Below are 18583 nucleotides of genomic sequence, written 5' to 3'. Positions count from 1 at the left end.
CAGCCGATATGACAAGTAAAGGCAATGAAACAGAGACCAACAGCATTCATTCAAAAACAACAGAGACTCCAATTCAGCTTAAAATATCACTAGTTAGATCTTTATTTACAAAATCGTTACACAAATTTACAGAGTTTCATGGAAACAGAATTCTCCTCCTCGCCTGCTTTCACAGTCCCTCAGTGGAGCTCGCCCTGCGACGCGGTGCTGAATACAAACTGTACCCCACCAGCGATCACGCACTACCCTGCGTTACTCAGCAGGGCGCTTTCTTCTTTTCTTAAATTAAAAAAAAAAAAAGGGAACAGCCTTCTTTTCCTTTGGTAAAACTTTTTTCTTTGCTTCAAAGTAGAATATATTTATATACTTTATTAATACAAAAAAAAAAAAAACTAGCACTTCTGTTTTAGTGTAAAATCAAACAAATAATACAGGTAATCAGAACGATCACAACTGCGATGGGGGGGGGGGTTTAATCCAGTGACAAGGTGAAAAACTGCTTCAAAACGCCACCTCATACAAGCAGCTTCCTACGCTGCCTGGTCTGTCCTGGGCTTGAGAGCACACTGTGATTAAATAAACAAAACAAGCAACAATACAAAGACTCCTACAGTGAGGCATCATTTAACTGAATGAACTCCAGGACTGGGAAACGATCGCTGGACTCGACTGAGAACTACAAGCTGGAAAGCGGAGCTGCACCCTCCCGCTCAATTCGGTGAGCTGAGTACTCTACACAGTGAAGCTCACACCTTGATTAGCAATCCCAGTTAGCCTGGCACTGAAATACAACACAACACAAGGACGAGGTGATTTCACAAGCATTGCATTACACTGTGACACGTTTAGAAATGGCATTCTTAGATTCTGGATAGAGATCTGAGCCCATTACACCCGAGTCAGGGAGAGGATGCACTGGCCCCAAAATCCACATTGAAATGAAAAAAAAAAAACACAGTAAAAATAAACAAAACCAGAGAGAGCGAGAGAGAGAGAGAGACATTGAGAAGGAGAGAGACACAGAGGGAGAGAAAGAAAGAGACACAGAGGGAGAGAGGGGGAGAGAAAGAGAGCAAGAGTGAGAGACAGAGGGAGAGAGAGGACAGACAGAGGGAGGTTCATTCTTTAAACATCTTCCAATAAATAAATCTCATTATTTCCTTCTGACATTTCTTTTAAAAAATAAATATTGTCTTTTCTGTTTTAAAGCAACGTATAACTTTGTGTGTGTGTGTGTGTGTGTGTGTGTGTTTGTGTGTATATGAGTCCTGAAATCAGAGGCAAACGACAGTGTGTGTGTAATCGAGGGAGTGGGGAGCAGTAACTTGAGGAAGGACTCGGTCTCTCGGGTCCTCAGTACGAGAGTCTCTCAGGACTCGGAGACAGCTCCTCTCTCAGTGGAGTCGCCGTGCTTTCCTTCCTCTTGTCTTCAACCGACCCCCCTTGTTCCCAAAGTGCATTTTAATATACAGCTGTGCTCCTCAAAGCCTCTCCGAGTACCCCTCTCCTCAAAGCCTCTCCGAGTACCCCTCTCCTCAAAGACTCTGCGAGTATCCCTCTCCCCTCACCTACACAACCCAGGTTTCTGTTCCAAAAGTCTTTAGTCCTTGAACAGTGTGAAAGGCCAGTGCTGTTCCCTTATCAGTCACTCTGAAATAAAAGAAAGTACCAAACAGAAACCCAACATTTACACAGAGTCTGTTTTGAGCATCGTCACAATACTTGACTGGAGTTCTTTTCTCTGTGTGTCTGTCTCTGCCTTGTTTAACCCATTCAAGCAGACGCCTTCGTCTTAAAGGACCTTAAACAAACTAGAGCACAGGCAGTGAAACAGAAACAGAAACCTGGCCGCACTATCCAGGGTACCGGAGCACTGCCCTGCACTGGCTGACTCCACCCCTCTCCCCCCGCAGTAGAGTCTCAGACCGGCTCAGTCCACACACAGCTTCCTGGAGCCCAGGCGGGACCGATTGGAGCGGCGGATGTCGAATTTGGAGTCCCGGCACTGCTGGCACACGTACTCCTCTGGGACGTTGGACTTGCGGATCTTGGCGCAGGACAGGTGTATCCAGGTGTTGCACTCGTTGCACTCGATCATGGGACGTCCCGCGAACGGCTTGGTGCAGAAACACGTCACCAGGTTCCACGAGTCATCGTCTGGGGGGGGGGGGGCACACAAATAATAATTAGTCATTAAGAGACTCGGGGGGAGCTGTGAATCACAGCTTCTGCTGCAGAGTCACTTGCAATAGGAACTCAGGTTTATGTCTCGCTGAAGGAGTTTTAATTAATAATAATTAAACTCATATGGTACCATTTACAGCATCTACAGTGTGCTATATAATACCAGGAATGGAAATAAGCCTCCTGTTGCACAGCAGTTTCACCCATTCCAGGTTTTACTACGAGCCCCGGTGTGTGTAAGTAACAGGCTCAGGTGAGTCTGATAAAACTCCTAGCAAGATCAGGACTGGATCACACTGCTATGCAGTCGGAGTCTTCTTTCCACCCCTGATGCGTGTTTAACAGCTGTAGTGTAATAAACCCCGACGCTCTCACCTGAATCCACCATGATGTCCTCATCATTCCCGAACCCGTCCTCATCCCGGAACACCACCTGCTTTCCCTGTCGGATCACAGTCCTCTTCCCGGGAGCTGCCGTTTCTCTTTCCACCCTCGCCATCTCCTCCTCCTCCTCCTCCTCCTCCTCCTCCTCCTCCTCTGTGTCCTGACCCCTGAAGCCGGGGTACAGCGAGGAGGGGCTGCCCAAACTGGGCTCCTCTTTGCATTGCAGCTGAAGCGCTGACACGGTCTCAGCCTGGCTGGAGTCTCTGGTGGCGGGTGTGGAGGGGCCGGTATCAGCAGTAGCAGTAGCAGTAGTGGTTGCTCTGGGGCGATCTTCTCCGATCCCCTCCGTCACCCCCGAGTGCTCGCAGTGGTCTTGCGGTTCCTGCTTGATCACCCTGCCCAGTAGGGGGCGCTCCGGCACAAGAGGCAGTTTCTCTCCCTCCTCTCCTCCTCTCCTCTTCAGCTTTTTCTTCTTCTTGACCTTGTCCACCTTCTTTCTCTCCAGCGTGAAGCCTGCAGACCTGGACCTCTTGGTTTGGGGTCCCCCTACCCCCCCAGCTCCTCCTGCGCCCCGTTTGAAGCCCCCGAAGCTCTGGCGGCTCTGGGCTGGCAGGGTGAACTCGGGGGTGGCAGGCAGGCTGGTGAATCGGGGCTCCCAGCCATCGCTGTCCACCGTGCTGCCTGTGCTGTTCGGAGGGCTGGAGCTCGAACGCAGAGGAGCTTCCTGGAACAGAGACAACAAACAGGTGAGAGGAGCTGGAAGCCAAGCGCTTGTGAAGATGCTGCTGGAGAGACGTGGGGGGCGGGGGGGGGAGGAGTTTGGCAGGGGCTGGGGTCTCCGCTCTACAGTCCACACACTTCCTCCATGGTGTATGGTATAGAAAAAAAGAATTTGCATTACACAGTACAGTATGCAACATACAGAGGTAGAGAGGGAGAGAGAGACAGGGGTGGATGGTGATAGAGAGTGGAATTACCCTCTTACCCTAGGAGAGGGGGGTCCCTCCAGGTAGAGAGGCCGGGCAGAGTTTGGGGTACCCCGGCGCTGTAACTGATCTGTGGGATAAGCAGAGCAGAGGAACAGTAGCACAGAACACTGCCAGAGACACTCTGCGGAGCAGCAAACCCACAGCACTGCTGCTTGGTGTGGAAGAGGCTTGCCATTAGTGATGGAGCGATTCGCAGAGTACCCATCACTCGGGACGCTTTCTTTACATGACAGAGGTGTGTCTCGTTCGTGCAGCGATACGAGACCACAAGCACAGCACCTCACCGAGCGTCTCTTGATGAAGAGGTGTGTTTTATAGCCGCTGTGATGATGACACACTCTCTCCCTGTCTCGTTTCACTTGTCTTTTTACAAAACAGTCCGTCTAAGACTACCTGATCTATACTGTGCCAGCAGGAGCATTGCATGCATCACAGCCTGGGTACCCTGCTGCATACCGGGCGTTAGGGTACTGCTCCAGCCCTCACAGGACCGTCTCCCAGGGAGAACTCTTTTCTGGAGGGAGACGTTTTCAGGTTTTTGCAGTTGGGGATGAATTGGGGGGTGTGGAACACACACAGCAGAAGGAAATGAAGGCAGATGGAGAGATGGTGGTGCTCATGTCAAGCTGCTCTTACCTCGTCAGGGTAGGGGATGTATCCTGCGTACGCCAGCACAAAGGTGCAGAACTTATTGAAGTCCTCCACCGTCCGACGTCGACTGCAATCCTGAAACACAGAAGGGGCTGTTTAGACTAGGCTGTTAAAACCCTGCTTTGTCATGGGAGCCAGCGCAGCACTGTTCAGCGGTAGGTGGTTATGAGGAGCAGGGATGGTGCGTCTCCTCACACTGAACTTCACAGAAACATTGACAATTATACAGAGGATTTCAAGCAGCAGTGTGGAGTGGTGGTTAGGGCTCTGGACTCTTGACCGGAGGGTTGTGGGTTCAATCCCAGGTGGGGGACACTGCTGCTGTACCCTTGAGCAAGGTACTTTACCTAGATTGCTCCAGTAAAAACCCAACTGTATAAATGGGTAATTGTATGTAAAATAATGTGATATCTGTATAATGTGAAATAATGTAAAATGTGATATCTTGTAACAATTGTAAGTCACCCTGGATAAGGGCGTCTGCTAAGAAATAAATAATAATAATAATAATAATAATAATAATTATGCAAGCGTGGCACCGCAGTGTGGGCTCTTAAAGGGAAATGCACCCAGATCACCCATACATAGGAATGGCTTGTGTAAAAAAAAATAACACATTCCCCTTTAATTGGTTTTACAGAAACAAGTCGCTTATCTTTAATCAAAAACGGGACTCGGGGCTCGACTGACAATCCTAATCAAAGCAAACGACGCCTGGCGTTCAATTGTACGATATCGATTTATATTCCTGTACAGATACCTTGTGTGCAGATCCAGGTCAAACCAAGCAGACTAACAAACCTTAAACAAACGAGACACCGACCTGACAAGTACAACTGCGTTTTAATTCTGCATACAGTACTAACAGAGCAAAAGATAACCTCATGATATACTATAGAGATGAGGAACGCTACAGCGACCGTGTGCTGTTTCAACACACACACAGCATGCATATTTCAACATATTCACTTTGGGTTACATCTGTTACTAAATTTGCGCAATAAAACAGGTTCTTCTTTTGTTTTCATGTACAGAGTAAAAGGTCAAAATCCGCTACGGTTGTGTCGCCTAGTTTTCTATTAATAAACCGATAGCACTGTCTTTAGCGTTTTGTAAAATTAAAAAAAAACACTGCCAACAACGTAATGTCGGGAATATAAAAGAGAGCATTTTTCTTTTCAGACCGAAGACACCCTGAAGACAACGGGTTATACTATCGCGTAAAAATGAATCAATTCAATTGCACAATTCAATGCCATACCGTCCGGTCTTACGATACAGAATGGAGCGACACGACATCAAAATAATAATAAATAACTATCTATGACAAAGAAAGATATCCCATGGTGATTATCTGTCATAAATGAAAGTGAGGCGTCACAGACACCCGTTAATACGGATTATCATCCGTCAGTCAGTCAGACTTCGCTCTTTTTAGTTCGGGTCGGACCGGCACGGTCTGCTGAATCTCATTAATCAACAAACCCGGTTTAAAAGCCCAAAGATTCGCCTACATTCACACAGAAAAGCATACACTCTGTAAATCAATGTGCTATTTAATTAGTTTGGGTTTTGTTTTTACAATCCCACACAATTCAACCGCAAACACCGAGGGCTTTTTTTTTATCATTCTTTTTTATTTTTATCAGACTGACACGACACCGTTTTTCAGTAGCAAATTACAAATAAATATAAACGTTTAATACTTGAACCGATTTAAAGGTTAGATTTGTGCAAACAGCCGTTCGGAACTAATTTCGGCTTTTTAAGTATAAAAATTGATTGATACGTCGAGCTACCTCGCCCTAAATTGTGTGACAACCCCAAACACACAGTACTTAACCGTGAATTTGAATTTAAATCACCGGTATGTTACTGACGATGGTTTAAAATACAAAGGCGCAAGAGAATTAGTGAAACATTAACGTGTCTGGCGATTTGAGTTAATGCAAGTTTTAAAAAGTAAACGGTTTACCCTCGCGCAGCTCGCCTGTTTTAAATAACGGATGACGTGTAGAACTCTCACAGATTTTTTTTTTTTTCAAAACTCAAGATTCGAAATCCGTTGAAATTAAATCGGTCGCGTGGAAACTTTTTGTGCCTTTTTTATTATTATTATTTTCCCACAACCAAGACCATCCGTCCATTACCGTATTTAATACGACAACGTTACTGACACACATTTAGCGAATGTGTCATTTTGATTTTATAACAAATGTTGGCTTTAGCGCTTAAAATACAAACACAAAGGCAGCTAAATTCAACTTTTCAAGCCATGGTCAAAAATAGTCTGTACTACGATTCGGCATCTATAAATACTATCAACAAGATGGCGATTTCAATACTATTAAACACCCTCTCCTAAAAAAAACGATGACCAGAAAGCAGCTTTCGAGTTAGTAAGGGTTCAAAAACCACAGCAGGAACGCCGTTTACACGCCAGCAAAAGCAAATGTTACATTTAGGAAACAGTTATTTTTGTTTTTATAAATATAACACACTATTTAGAAAACATTTATTTTTACTGTTGTACCTTGACAAACAAGATGGCGTAAGTGTAATGAGAAACCGCTGAAACATTCGGGTCGCTTGCTTGTCTTCTCTGGATTTCAAAACACGAACTAAATAAACTACAAAAACGACAAGCACTGTGCTACAAAAATACAAAAGCAATGTTTTGTTTTTTTTTTTGTCCATGTTACTGTTGCTAGCAGGACTCGCTCGTTTAGGTAGCCCCCCCTGGCTCAACACAAACATTTTACTCTAAAACAATTTTATTAATGCGTAAAACATGAATCTTACCTCTGAATCAAACGTTGAAGTCGATGCTATATCCATTTCAACAAAAACCGGCGAGAAATATGCGAGACGGTTTACTTTAACTGGAGTCAAACACAGCAACAAGAACACCCAACAGGAGAAAAAAACTGGGTGTTGTGGGTGGAATAAAAAATCAAAATAGATTTCTTCGTGTAAATGAACGTCGTTTTGTTTCAAAGTTTCATCTAGATATCCTGGTGTCCTTGTGTTTTATTTAGCAGGAATGTAAAAGCCACATATGTTGAAAGATTGTAACTCGTTGTTTTTTTTAAGCCACGACACCCTGGGCTAGTTACTGCATGGTCGATGGCTTTCATTAGTTGATTTTGATGAAGTTCTCGCCCAGTGTAAAGAAAGGCAAGCTTGCTTGAATCTGTCGACACCTTGTTTTTAATTCGGTCCGACTGATTGTCTTAATAAATAACGACCAAAAAAAAAAACCAGTTCTTGTGTTGGTGAAGCCAGCTAACAAAAACAGGCCGGGTCTAGATCTTCAAGTTCTTAAAAAGGAAAAAAAAAGTATTTCACCTTCCTTCTTCGTATCGTTCTAAAATAAATGTATCGTGTAGTTTTGCAAAAAAAAAAATAAGCTGGATCTTCTGAGTTTTTATGATGGTAGGTATAGTAGTAATATAGCCAACTACTGTAACTCAGAAAGAGAGACGAAAAACCCAATTACAAGAACACTACAGACAACCCAAGTTTGCCTCTGAAAGATTCACCGCATATATTACTGATCATTGTACGTGACATCCCCCCCAAAAAATATTTATCTATTAATATTTAGACTCGCTAATAAGCCAGCACAACCCTGCCATCAAGTCCCACACAACGGAGAGTAAACCAGTCTGTGACATCACCAACCAGAACACCTCCCGGGCTGCTCGCATATCATTTGCATATTCATGAGGAGCCGTCTTTCTGGTCCGGAATGTAGGGGTGACGGGGTGAAGTAAATAAAATATAAATAAAATAATACCATCAAAAACATGTGCACTTAGTATTCGTGCTGTTTTTTTTAAAGACATTGGAACAGTTTATGGCTCCAAGTAAGCTTAACGTCTTTACTTTATCAATCTGTTTACATTTTAAGATGGCATTCCCCCCTTTTTCTTCCCGTCTTTGGGATGCGCGTTTAAATACGTATTTGTCCATACATGTTCGCTAAACCTGCGTTTGAGGGCAGACCATGGTGAATAAGGTAGGGGGTTTATACCATCGTTAACACTTTATAATAGTTAATAAATACACCCAAAGATTAAACTGACATTGTTAAATGATCTGGAATTGCGTGATATTGTTTTTGCACGAGTGACGTGGTCGGTGAATATTATTAAGACCGAGCATTGGATTAATAAAGATAGAAGGGGGGGTATAGAGCGGTAAAGACACACACATTAGGATGAGTTTAATTTTAAAGAAGCGCATTATATACGTTTGTATGTATTTTTTTCAAATATATATTTTCATGCATACGTATAAAGTAACTGGTTGTCAGTGTTAGACTGGAAAAGTAAATCTCGCCCCCCCCCCCCCTCTCCTCCCGTAGAGTGCAGATGGTATAGTCCGTGGCAGTCCTGCGTGACGCGCTTCGCAAGGAGCAGAACATTCCTGAAACGCGGATTAAACTGAAGAGAAAATTCAAATGGGAGCGCTGGTTTGAACCGTCCGTGTGTGAGCAGAGACGAGTACCACCACAACAACGACAACAACGACAACACACAGGAGATTAACCAGCGGCTACAGGTAACTCATATATCCCCGTGTTTTTCACAATGGCTGGTTTTTTTTTTTTTTTTTTTAAACGAGGTGAAAAAAAACAAGGCTCTCAATAACACAGGACTGAGGAGTCTGAATTTAACGACATACCTGCTGCTCTGTGCTTATACACTAGCCCCTAGTCCTAGGCGTCAGCGACGCAAATAATAATTGTATTATTATTAGACCTGTTCAACTAAGAATAAATATTGACTACGGAATAATTTTTCAGTGAGAAAACCTGTCTAGTGGGGTCTGTTTGAACACCGTGCTTGCACTGGTCTGGTCTGGACTCACCACACTGTCTAGTGGGGTCTGTTTGAACACCGTGCTTGCACTGGTCTGGTCTGGACTCACCACACTGTCTAGTGGGGTCTGTTTGATCACTGTGCTTGCACTGGTCTGGTCTGGACTCACCACACTGTCTAGTGGGGTCTGTTTGATCACTGTGCTTGCACTGGTCTGGACTCGCCACACTGTCTAGTGGGGTCTGTTTGAACACCGTGCTTGCACTGGTCTGGTCTGGACTCACCACACTGTCTAGTGGGGTCTGTTTGAACACCGTGCTTGCACTGGTCTGGTCTGGACTCACCACACTGTCTAGTGGGGTCTGTTTGATCACTGTGCTTGCACTGGTCTGGACTCACCACACTGTCTAGTGGGGTCTGTTTGATCACTGTGCTTGCACTGGTCTGGGCTCACCACACTGTCTAGTGGGGTCTGTTTGATCACTGTGCTTGCACTGGTCTGGGCTCACCACACTGTCTAGTGGGGTCTGTTTGATCACTGTGCTTGCACTGGTCTGGGCTGGACTCACCACACTGTCTAGTGGGGTCTGTTTGAACACCGTGCTTGCACTGGTCTGGTCTGGACTCACCACACTGTCTAGTGGGGTCTGTTTGATCACTGTGCTTGCACTGGTCTGGGCTCACCACACTGTCTAGTGGGGTCTGTTTGATCACTGTGCTTGCACTGGTCTGGGCTCACCACACTGTCTAGTGGGGTCTGTTTGATCACTGTGCTTGCACTGGTCTGGGCTGGACTCACCACACTGTCTAGTGGGGTCTGTTTGAACACCGTGCTTGCACTGGTCTGGTCTGGACTCACCACACTGTCTAGTGGGGTCTGTTTGATCACTGTGCTTGCACTGGTCTGGGCTGGACTCACCACACTGTCTAGTGGGGTCTGTTTGAACACCGTGCTTGCACTGGTCTGGTCTGGACTCACCACACTGTCTAGTGGGGTCTGTTTGAACACCGTGCTTGCACTGGTCTGGTCTGGACTCACCACACTGTCTAGTGGGGTCTGTTTGAACACTGTGCTTGCACTGGTCTGGTCTGGACTCACCACACTGTCTAGTGGGGTCTGTTTGAACACCGTGCTTGCACTGGTCTGGTCTGGACTCACCACACTGTCTAGTGGGGTCTGTTTGAACACCGTGCTTGCACTGGTCTGGTCTGGGCTCACCACACTGTCTAGTGGGGTCTGTTTGAACACCGTGCTTGCACTGGTCTGGTCTGGACTCACCACACTGTCTAGTGGGGTCTGTTTGAACACCGTGCTTGCACTGGTCTGGTCTGGACTCACCACACTGTCTAGTGGGGTCTGTTTGAACACCGTGCTTGCACTGGTCTGGTCTGGACTCACCACACTGTCTAGTGGGGTCTGTTTGATCACCGTGCTTGCACTGGTCTGGACTCACCACACTGTCTAGTGGGGTCTGTTTGATCACTGTGCTTGCACTGGTCTGGGCTCACCACACTGTCTAGTGGGGTCTGTTTGAACACTGTGCTTGCACTGGTCTGGTCTGGACTCACCACACTGTCTAGTGGGGTCTGTTTGAACACTGTGCTTGCACTGGTCTGGTCTGGACTCACCACACTGTCTAGTGGGGTCTGTTTGAACACTGTGCTTGCACTGGTCTGGTCTGGACTCACCACACTGTCTAGTGGGGTCTGTTTGAACACTGTGCTTGCACTGGTCTGGTCTGGACTCACCACACTGTCTAGTGGGGTCTGTTTGAACACTGTGCTTGCACTGGTCTGGTCTGGACTCACCACACTGTCTAGTGGGGTCTGTTTGAACACCGTGCTTGCACTGGTCTGGGCTGGGCTCACCACACTGTCTAGTGGGGTCTGTTTGATCACTGTGCTTGCACTGGTCTGGTCTGGACTCGCCACACTGTCTAGTGGGGTCTGTTTGATCACTGTGCTTGCACTGGTCTGGTCTGGACTCACCACACTGTCTAGTGGGGTCTGTTTGAACACTGTGCTTGCACTGGTCTGGTCTGGGCTCACCACACTGTCTAGTGGGGTCTGTTTGATCACTGTGCTTGCACTGGTCTGGACTCACCACACTGTCTAGTGGGGTCTGTTTGATCACTGTGCTTGCACTGGTCTGGGCTCACCACACTGTCTAGTGGGGTCTGTTTGATCACTGTGCTTGCACTGGTCTGGGCTGGACTCACCACACTGTCTAGTGGGGTCTGTTTGATCACTGTGCTTACACTGGTCTGGTCTGGACTCACCACACTGTCTAGTGGGGTCTGTTTGAACACCGTGCTTGCACTGGTCTGGTCTGGACTCACCACACTGTCTAGTGGGGTCTGTTTGATCACTGTGCTTGCACTGGTCTGGTCTGGGCTCACCACACTGTCTAGTGGGGTCTGTTTGAACACCGTGCTTGCACTGGTCTGGTCTGGACTCACCACACTGTCTAGTGGGGTCTGTTTGAACACCGTGCTTGCACTGGTCTGGTCTGGGCTCACCACACTGTCTGATATATTCAGCAGCGGGGAGTGTCTCTGTTCTCACTCAGGATAATTCTTCTCCTCTACCCTGAGTGTCCTAACGTTGGAGATCTTTGTAAAGAGCTGTCTCTTATCGTGGTGTGTTTTGAGCAGTACAGAAGGGCGTGCGCCTCGTCTTTGATTCGTGCCTCGCTGTCTTCTCTCCACGGGTTTCCAGCTCTGGTGGTGGGACGCTGTTTGTTTCCAGGTTGTGGTCACTGACTCAGTATTTGGTCATTGCTTGTCTGTGTGTTTGGATTTTGACCTTTCCTAAATAGTCTGTGATTTTATGTAATGTCTCTGCAGTGCCCTGCGTAGCATTTTCATTTTCTGTGTTTGGTGTTTGTGTGAATCGATTTTCAGATTCCTTGCTGATTTGTATTGATCAGCCTATTGGGAGTTTGTGTTTTTTTTTGCTGTTCGAGTTTATGTCTGCCCTGCTCTGAAATCTTTTTCACAAGGTCACTCACTGTGTCGGGTTGCTCCTGGCTATTGTCCGAAATGGACTGGAAGGATTTCTGGGTCACTCAGATGTAACCAGGACCTCACAACTCAGTCTGTCAATGTGGAGCACCAGAGGGTGTCTGTGGTCTCTCTCTCTCTCTCTCTCTGTCTGTGTCTGTATATGGTAACTGTTAATTTTCAGCTGTCAAGACCACGTGTCTCTCTGTATCAGTGGCCTCTAGCCAGCCAGGCTGCGAGATGCGCACACACACACACACACACACAGAGAGAGAAAGGCTTGACCAGGACTAAACCAGGCTGGCTTCCTTACTGACTGACTGGCTGGACTGTACAGTGATGAGAAGGGAGAGGGAACTGTAGCAGCTATCTTCTTAAAAGAAAAAAAATAATTTGTTTTTAACAAAGCAATGTTGCGTGCCGGTGTAGCTGTGTGACTGCGTGCCGAGTCAGGTGAGGAGCGCTAATAAAGCAGATTGTGTACACATGCTGTTATTGTTATTATTCTCGTTACAGCACTGTCCATCATCGCTGAACTAACTGGGGGCAGGCGGTGTTCAGATAACCTCACTGTTCTGATAGGCCAGGGTTCGCTGCACCGTATTTCAAAGTGCTGGATTTGTACAAGAAATGGAGCGCAGAGTCTCAGACTTCTGTAATTACAGAAAAGAAGTATATGTAACTTCAATGACAAACGTTCTGACTGAATTCAGCACTCCTGGAGATTAGCTTGCCGTGTGTTAAGGTTAGAACACAAGCATATGCTTTCATTTTTTGTGTGTGCTGCTTTTTTTAAATGGCAAATTATTTCATGTTTTTGCTGCTGCTGCGGTGAGGGGCTCACATGACCTCCGCCGTGTTATTCCTCTGTAACTCCTCGTTCTTCACTCCAGTAAACAAATACCAGTCCGTTTCTCTGGGCTATTCTGAGCTCTGCGTTTCCAAGCAAGCCTCTCTTCTGCTCTGATTGCGCAATACCCGCCCTGTGTTGTGTTTTGTTTGCTGCCGGTAACCTTAGAGTAATTGTTTCTCACTTTAAACATCTCCTCCATTAGATTCATCCCTGGTATGGAACAGTTAAGCCTAGTACAGCAGGACACCCTGTACTAAAAGAAAAAAAAAAACTAAGCTCGCTGATGGTTTTCAAACTCGCATGTGGTGTTGGCAGGCCAGGGGAAAGTGTTAACCGGCGTCTCTGCTCTGAAAGTATTCAGTGAGTCAGTCCTGAGTATAGTGGAGCGGGGGCTGTACTGGTCAGCAGCCCTGCATGCTGTCCGCCACTGGCTGTCACTTTGAGTGACTGGCACACGTGGGCTCCCCTGCATTCCACAGAGAGGAGGAGGGGGTATTTATAGAAAGGGATGGTTCAAAAGAAATTGAAGCACGAGGAGACTGTGTTCACAGCTCCTTCTAGTCTGAACTCTCCTTGGGTTTCGTTTCATTCCCTCCGTTTAAAAACTCGGTTCAGGTTTAACCTGCCTCAAAGAGATCAAGCTGTTAGGAGAGAGAGACAGAGAGAGAGACAGAGAGAGAGAGAGAGAGAGACAGAGAGAGACAGAGAGAGAGACAGAGAGAGAGACAGAGAGAGAGAGAGAGAGAGACAGAGAGAGAGAGAGAGAGAGAGAGAGAGAGACAGGAGTAGAGAGAGAGACAGGAGTAGAGAGAGAGAGAGAGAGAGACAGGAGTAGAGAGAGAGAGACAGGAGTAGAGAGAGAGAGATAGAGGGGTAGAGAGAGAGATAGAGGGGTAGAGAGAGGGTAGAAAGAGAGACAGACGCAAAATATTAACGTTACAACAGCGCTGGACCTGGGAGTCTGTTACAGACGCTTTTTCAAATTTTTAGTTTTTGTTTTTTGTGGCAGTTCCTGTAAAAAGATCTTTCTATTTATTATTATTATTATTATTATTATTATTATTATTATTATTATTATTATTATTATTATTATTATTATTATCCAGCAGATTGCTCTGAAAAACTATTGAAAGCAGCAGAAGAATCCGGCGAGGAAGAGGAGGAGGCAGTTAGCAGCCGCAGCGCAGTCATGGACAAGCCCGGGGCGCTCCTCGTGACCCAGAGCTCCACGCTGCCGTTCTTCGACTCGGCGCACGCGCTGAACCTGCTGCGCGGGATCCACGAGCTGCGGGCGGAGCGGAAGTTCTTCGACGTGACGCTGTGCGCGGAGGGGCGCGAGTTCCCCTGCCACCGCACCGTGCTCGCCGCCGCCAGCAACTACTTCAAGGCCATGTTCGCGGGCACGCTGCGGGAGAGCGGCATGGACCGCGTGGAGCTGCACGAGGTCTCCGCGGCCGTGCTGGGGCTCCTCGTGGACTTCTGCTACACGGGCCGCGCCACGGTCAGCCACGAGAACGTGGACCCGCTGCTGAAGGGCGCCGACCTCTTCCAGTTCCCCTCTGTGAAGGAGGCGTGCTGCTGCTTCCTGGAGCAGCGGCTGGACGTGTCCAACTGCCTGGAGCTGCAGGACTTTGCCGAGGCGTACGCCTGCCGGGGGCTGGCCGAGAGCGCCCGCCGCTTCACCCTGCGGAACATCGTGGAGCTGGCCAAGGGCCCGGACTTCGAGAGGCTGCCCCTCAAGCGCCTGCTGGAGCTGGTCTCGGACGACCGGCTGTGCGTGGACAAGGAGGAGACGGCGTACCTGATCGCGGCTCGCTGGGTCAAGGCCGACCCCCAGCGGAGGCTTCACTTCTGGCCGGAGCTGTTCCAGCGGGTCCGGCTGCCCTTCATGCGGCGATATTTCCTGCTGGCCCACGTGGAGAGCGACCCCCTCGTCCACACGTCCCCGTCCTGCCTCGGGCTGGTGGCCGAGGCGCGCTCCTTCCAGTCTGCCGAGTACGACCGGCACGACAGGCCCTGCGAGCGCGTGCGGCCGCGCCCCTCCACCGGCCTGGCCGAGATCCTGGTGGTGATCGGGGGCTGCGACCAGGACTGCGACGAGCTGGTCACCGTGGACTGCTACAACCCCCACACCGGGCACTGGAGGTACCTGGCGGAGTTCCCCGAGCACCTGGGGGGCGGCTACAGCATCTCCGCGCTGGGGAACGACATGTACGTCACAGGTAGGTCTCCGGGGAGGGGGGGGGCTACAGCATCTCCGCGCTGGGGAACGACATGTACGTCACAGGTAGGTCTCCGGGGAGGGGGGGGGGCTACAGCATCTCCGCGCTGGGGAACGACATGTACGTCACAGGTAGGTCTCCGGGGGGGGGGGGCTACAGCATCTCCGCGCTGGGGAACGACATGTACATCACAGGTAGGTCTCCGGGGGGGGGGGCTACAGCATCTCCGCGCTGGGGAACGACATGTACGTCACAGGTAGGTCTCCGGGGGGGGGGGGGGGGGGGGGGGCTACAGCATCTCCGCGCTGGGGAACGATATGTACGTCACAGGTAGGTCTCCGGGGGGGGGGGGGGGGCTACAGCATCTCCGCGCTGGGGAACGACATGTACGTCACAGGTAGGTCTCCGCGGGGGGGGGGTGTTTGTAAGCAGAAACAGAACCAGCACATTCCTGTGTGAGTCACGCTGCTCCACTGCTGTGCGCTGCAGAGCTGGCTCGTTAGTGTAGCACAAGCAAGCCTAGTATTGCATTGCAGAGCGTTTGGGATTGTGTGCGCTGCTGTTGAAATCACAAACAGCTGTTGGTTAACCAGCCTGGCAGGGAAAACCGTTCGGTCCAATTCATTTTAATAAACGCAACAGAAAACAGACGCAAGCTGTTCAGAGTGTTTTAATAACACCAAGGTAAAAAAAAACTTGAACGAGAAACCGCTCAGCAGGGATGGAAATAAGGCTCCTGTTGCAGAGAACAGGGGTGGCCAGAATTGTTTAATGTGACACACTGGGGCTAATCAAACTCTTAGTAAAACCTGGAACGGGTGAAGCTGCTGTGCAGCAGGAGTCTCATTCCCATCACCCCTCTCTCTCTCTCTCTCTCTCTCTCTCTCTCTCTCTCTCTCTCTCTCTCTCTCTCTCCCCTCCCCAGGCGGCTCTGACGGCTCGCGGCTCTACGACTGCGTGTGGCGCTATAACTCGAGTGTGAACGAGTGGACGGAGGTGTCCCCGATGCTGAAGCCGCGGGAGTACCACACCTCCTGCGTGCTGAAGGGCCAGCTGTACGTGGTGGCCTCGGACAGCACGGAGCGCTACGACCACAGCCTGGACGCCTGGGAGCCACTGCCGCCCATGCTGCACCCCATGGACAACTGCTCCACCACCGCCTGCAGGGGGCGCCTCTACGCCACCGGCTGCCTGGCCGGCCAGGAGACCATGGTCATCCAGTGCTACGACCCTGACTCCGGCCGCTGGTCCCTGGTCAACTGCGGCCCGTTGCCTCCCTGGAGCTTCGCACCCAAGACCGTCGCTCTCGACGGACTCATCTACTTCGTCAGGTGAGATGGGGAGGAGGTGGGGGGGCTTTAGACAGGCGTTTCCACTGGGAGTCTTTCTCAGGGTCTTCAGCGTAAATTCAATGGCAAACGTTTCCACCAGAAGTCTTTCTCAGTGTCTGCAGTGTAAATTCAATGGCACGCGTTTCCACTAGAAGTCTTTCTCAGTGTCTGCAGTGCCCCAGCTCCCTGACCCTGCCTCTCTGTTCCTGCAGGGATGACTCTGCGGAGGTGGACGTGTTCAACCCCCTGAAGAACGAATGGGACGCGATCCCCTGCATGACCCAGGTGAGCTCTGCGCTCTTCAGAGTCCCCTCCCCGGGTGCGCTTGCCGGGCGGGGTCTCACTGTGCCTCTGTGTCTCTGTCAGGTCCACGTGGGGGGCAGCGTGGCCCCGCTGGGGGGGAAGCTGTTCGTGTCGGGCGGTTACGACGACACCTTCGAGCTGTCGGACGTGGTGGAGGCCTACGACCCCTCGACCGGAACCTGGAGCCGCGCGGCCCGGCTGCCCCAGCCCACCTTCTGGCACGGCAGCGTCAGCATCTTCCGGCAGTTCATGCCCTCGGCACCCAGCGGCTTCGAGGCGGGCCTGGATAACGCCAACAACGAGATCAACACCATACACCTGCACCGACACCACCACCACAACCACAGGGCCCAGGCGCTGCTGGACCGGAACCACAACCTCAACCAGGTCCACTAGAAGGAAGGAGTCTCGCTGCGGGGCCCTTTCAGCCAGTCCAGGTTTTACACTGTGATGGCTTAATAACTCCCATTGCAGAGCTTCTGTGATCCAGTGCTGGTTTTTGCTGTGAGTTTGTAATCAGACTCCCTGAGCGTGTTTCCTGTACGCACTGTGGCTCGCTGAGCTTGTGTTAAACACTGCTGTGCAGCAGGAGTCTGTGTTTCACGTGCTGGAGGAGTTCATCTGGAGTTTCAGCATCCCTCTCGCTCCTCACTTCTCTCAGTTTTGTTTTCCGCCAGTAAAGCACCTTTCAGACACTACAGAAACAAAATAATTGTGAAACTACACTTCCTGCTTCATTATAAATTATTATTATTATTATTAATTTTATTGTATTTAATTGTATAAAGCATGTAAAAGAAATGGTTTTTTTTTACACTTCTTTTCACTAATGCAAGTACTTGACAGTATGTTTGTGATATATGTGTGTGTGTCTATATATATATTAGTGCGATGGGTGCTCTGTAATCAAAACAGAAATATAATTTGGAGCTCAGTGGAATCGATAAGCAAGGTGAGAACATGTTTTCAGTGTTGGGTTTTTTTCTAACGCTAAATTTGAATGCTTTACAATTCCAAAATGTCTCAGACAAGCAGGAGACGGGAGCTGCTAGCGCCACCTGCTGCACGCACACTACAATGACAGCTTGAAGATAGAAGGCAGTCTGTATCCTGTCAGTGACACTGCGTCTGCAGATAGAACTACATTATAAATACGCGTGTGTGATATCTGGATGTAAGTGCTGTTGTTGCTGTAGGTCATTTTTATTTTTGTGTGGTTTTTAGTTTGTTTCAGAATGGGGAAGCAAACGTCTATTAGCCTTGCAATTGAATCTGTTTCTTACATGCTGTGCTCCTGTCGTTTTGTATTTTTTTGGTTTTTGCTATTAAGGAAGAGGAATTGTGTGAGGGACAGCTGATGGCTGGATGTTTAAAATAAAGATAACTGTCATTCACATTGGCTTTTATTTCATGTGCAATTTGCACTCTGCAAAACTGTGTTTGTACCAACTAGAAAACACACTTATTCATTCAAGAACCACTCTGCAAATTACAGTGAGCCGGGCTGCGTGAACTGCAGCGAGCCGGGCTGCGTGAACTGCAGCGAGCCGGGCTGCGTGAACTGCAGCGAGCCGGGCTGCGTGAACTGCAGCGAGCCGGGCTGTAGTCTCGTCACGATACATACCTTTATTATGATATGATAAAGCATGTAAAGAAAGAATCACAATTCAAAGTGAATTAGGGTTTTGAGAAAGTCAGTCTGCTTGATTCAAAAGTTTGTATTTTTTATTTTAGTGAAACCCTCATGAACATCTGTCTGCCACGTCTGTACACCTGCGTTCTGAACACACACAGCACTGACACACACACACACACACACAGAGACACAGCACTGACAC

General features: G+C 48.8%; 2 protein-coding genes across 6 annotated transcripts; one reads left to right on the top strand and one right to left on the bottom strand.

The window, feature by feature from the left end:
* Positions 1–72: 72 nt before the first annotated feature.
* phf13 (PHD finger protein 13) lies at positions 73–8013 on the bottom strand. Its single transcript, XM_058992964.1, has 4 exons — positions 7011–8013; positions 4194–4283; positions 2560–3292; positions 73–2157 (listed from the first exon to the last, which is right to left on the bottom strand). The coding sequence occupies exons 1-4, from the start codon at positions 7044–7046 to the stop codon at positions 1931–1933; spliced, it is 1086 nt and encodes a 361-aa protein (XP_058848947.1). The 5' UTR covers positions 7047–8013; the 3' UTR covers positions 73–1930.
* Positions 8014–8144: 131 nt separating this feature from the next.
* On the top strand, positions 8145–18139 carry LOC117963772 (kelch-like protein 21). Of its 5 annotated transcripts, none has more exons than XM_058992955.1 (6): positions 8145–8229; positions 8585–8774; positions 13996–15111; positions 16037–16442; positions 16655–16727; positions 16809–18139. In XM_058992955.1, exons 3-6 carry the CDS (start codon positions 14079–14081, stop codon positions 17139–17141), a joined length of 1845 nt encoding a protein of 614 aa, XP_058848938.1. In that variant the 5' UTR covers positions 8145–8229; positions 8585–8774; positions 13996–14078; the 3' UTR covers positions 17142–18139. The 5 variants fall into 5 exon arrangements, with proteins under 5 accessions (XP_058848938.1, XP_058848939.1, XP_058848937.1 ...); XM_058992956.1 differs by having other exon boundaries at positions 8150–8229; positions 8578–8774; positions 13999–15111; XM_058992954.1 differs by having other exon boundaries at positions 8150–8229; positions 8578–8774.
* Positions 18140–18583: the final 444 nt, after the last annotated feature.

Source organism: Acipenser ruthenus, chromosome 20 (genome assembly GCF_902713425.1).
Source record: "Acipenser ruthenus chromosome 20, fAciRut3.2 maternal haplotype, whole genome shotgun sequence".
Classification (NCBI taxonomy): Eukaryota; Metazoa; Chordata; class Actinopteri; order Acipenseriformes; family Acipenseridae; genus Acipenser; species Acipenser ruthenus.
The sequence above is the reverse complement of the archived record's forward strand: the minus strand, read 5'-3'. Positions and strand labels throughout refer to the sequence as shown.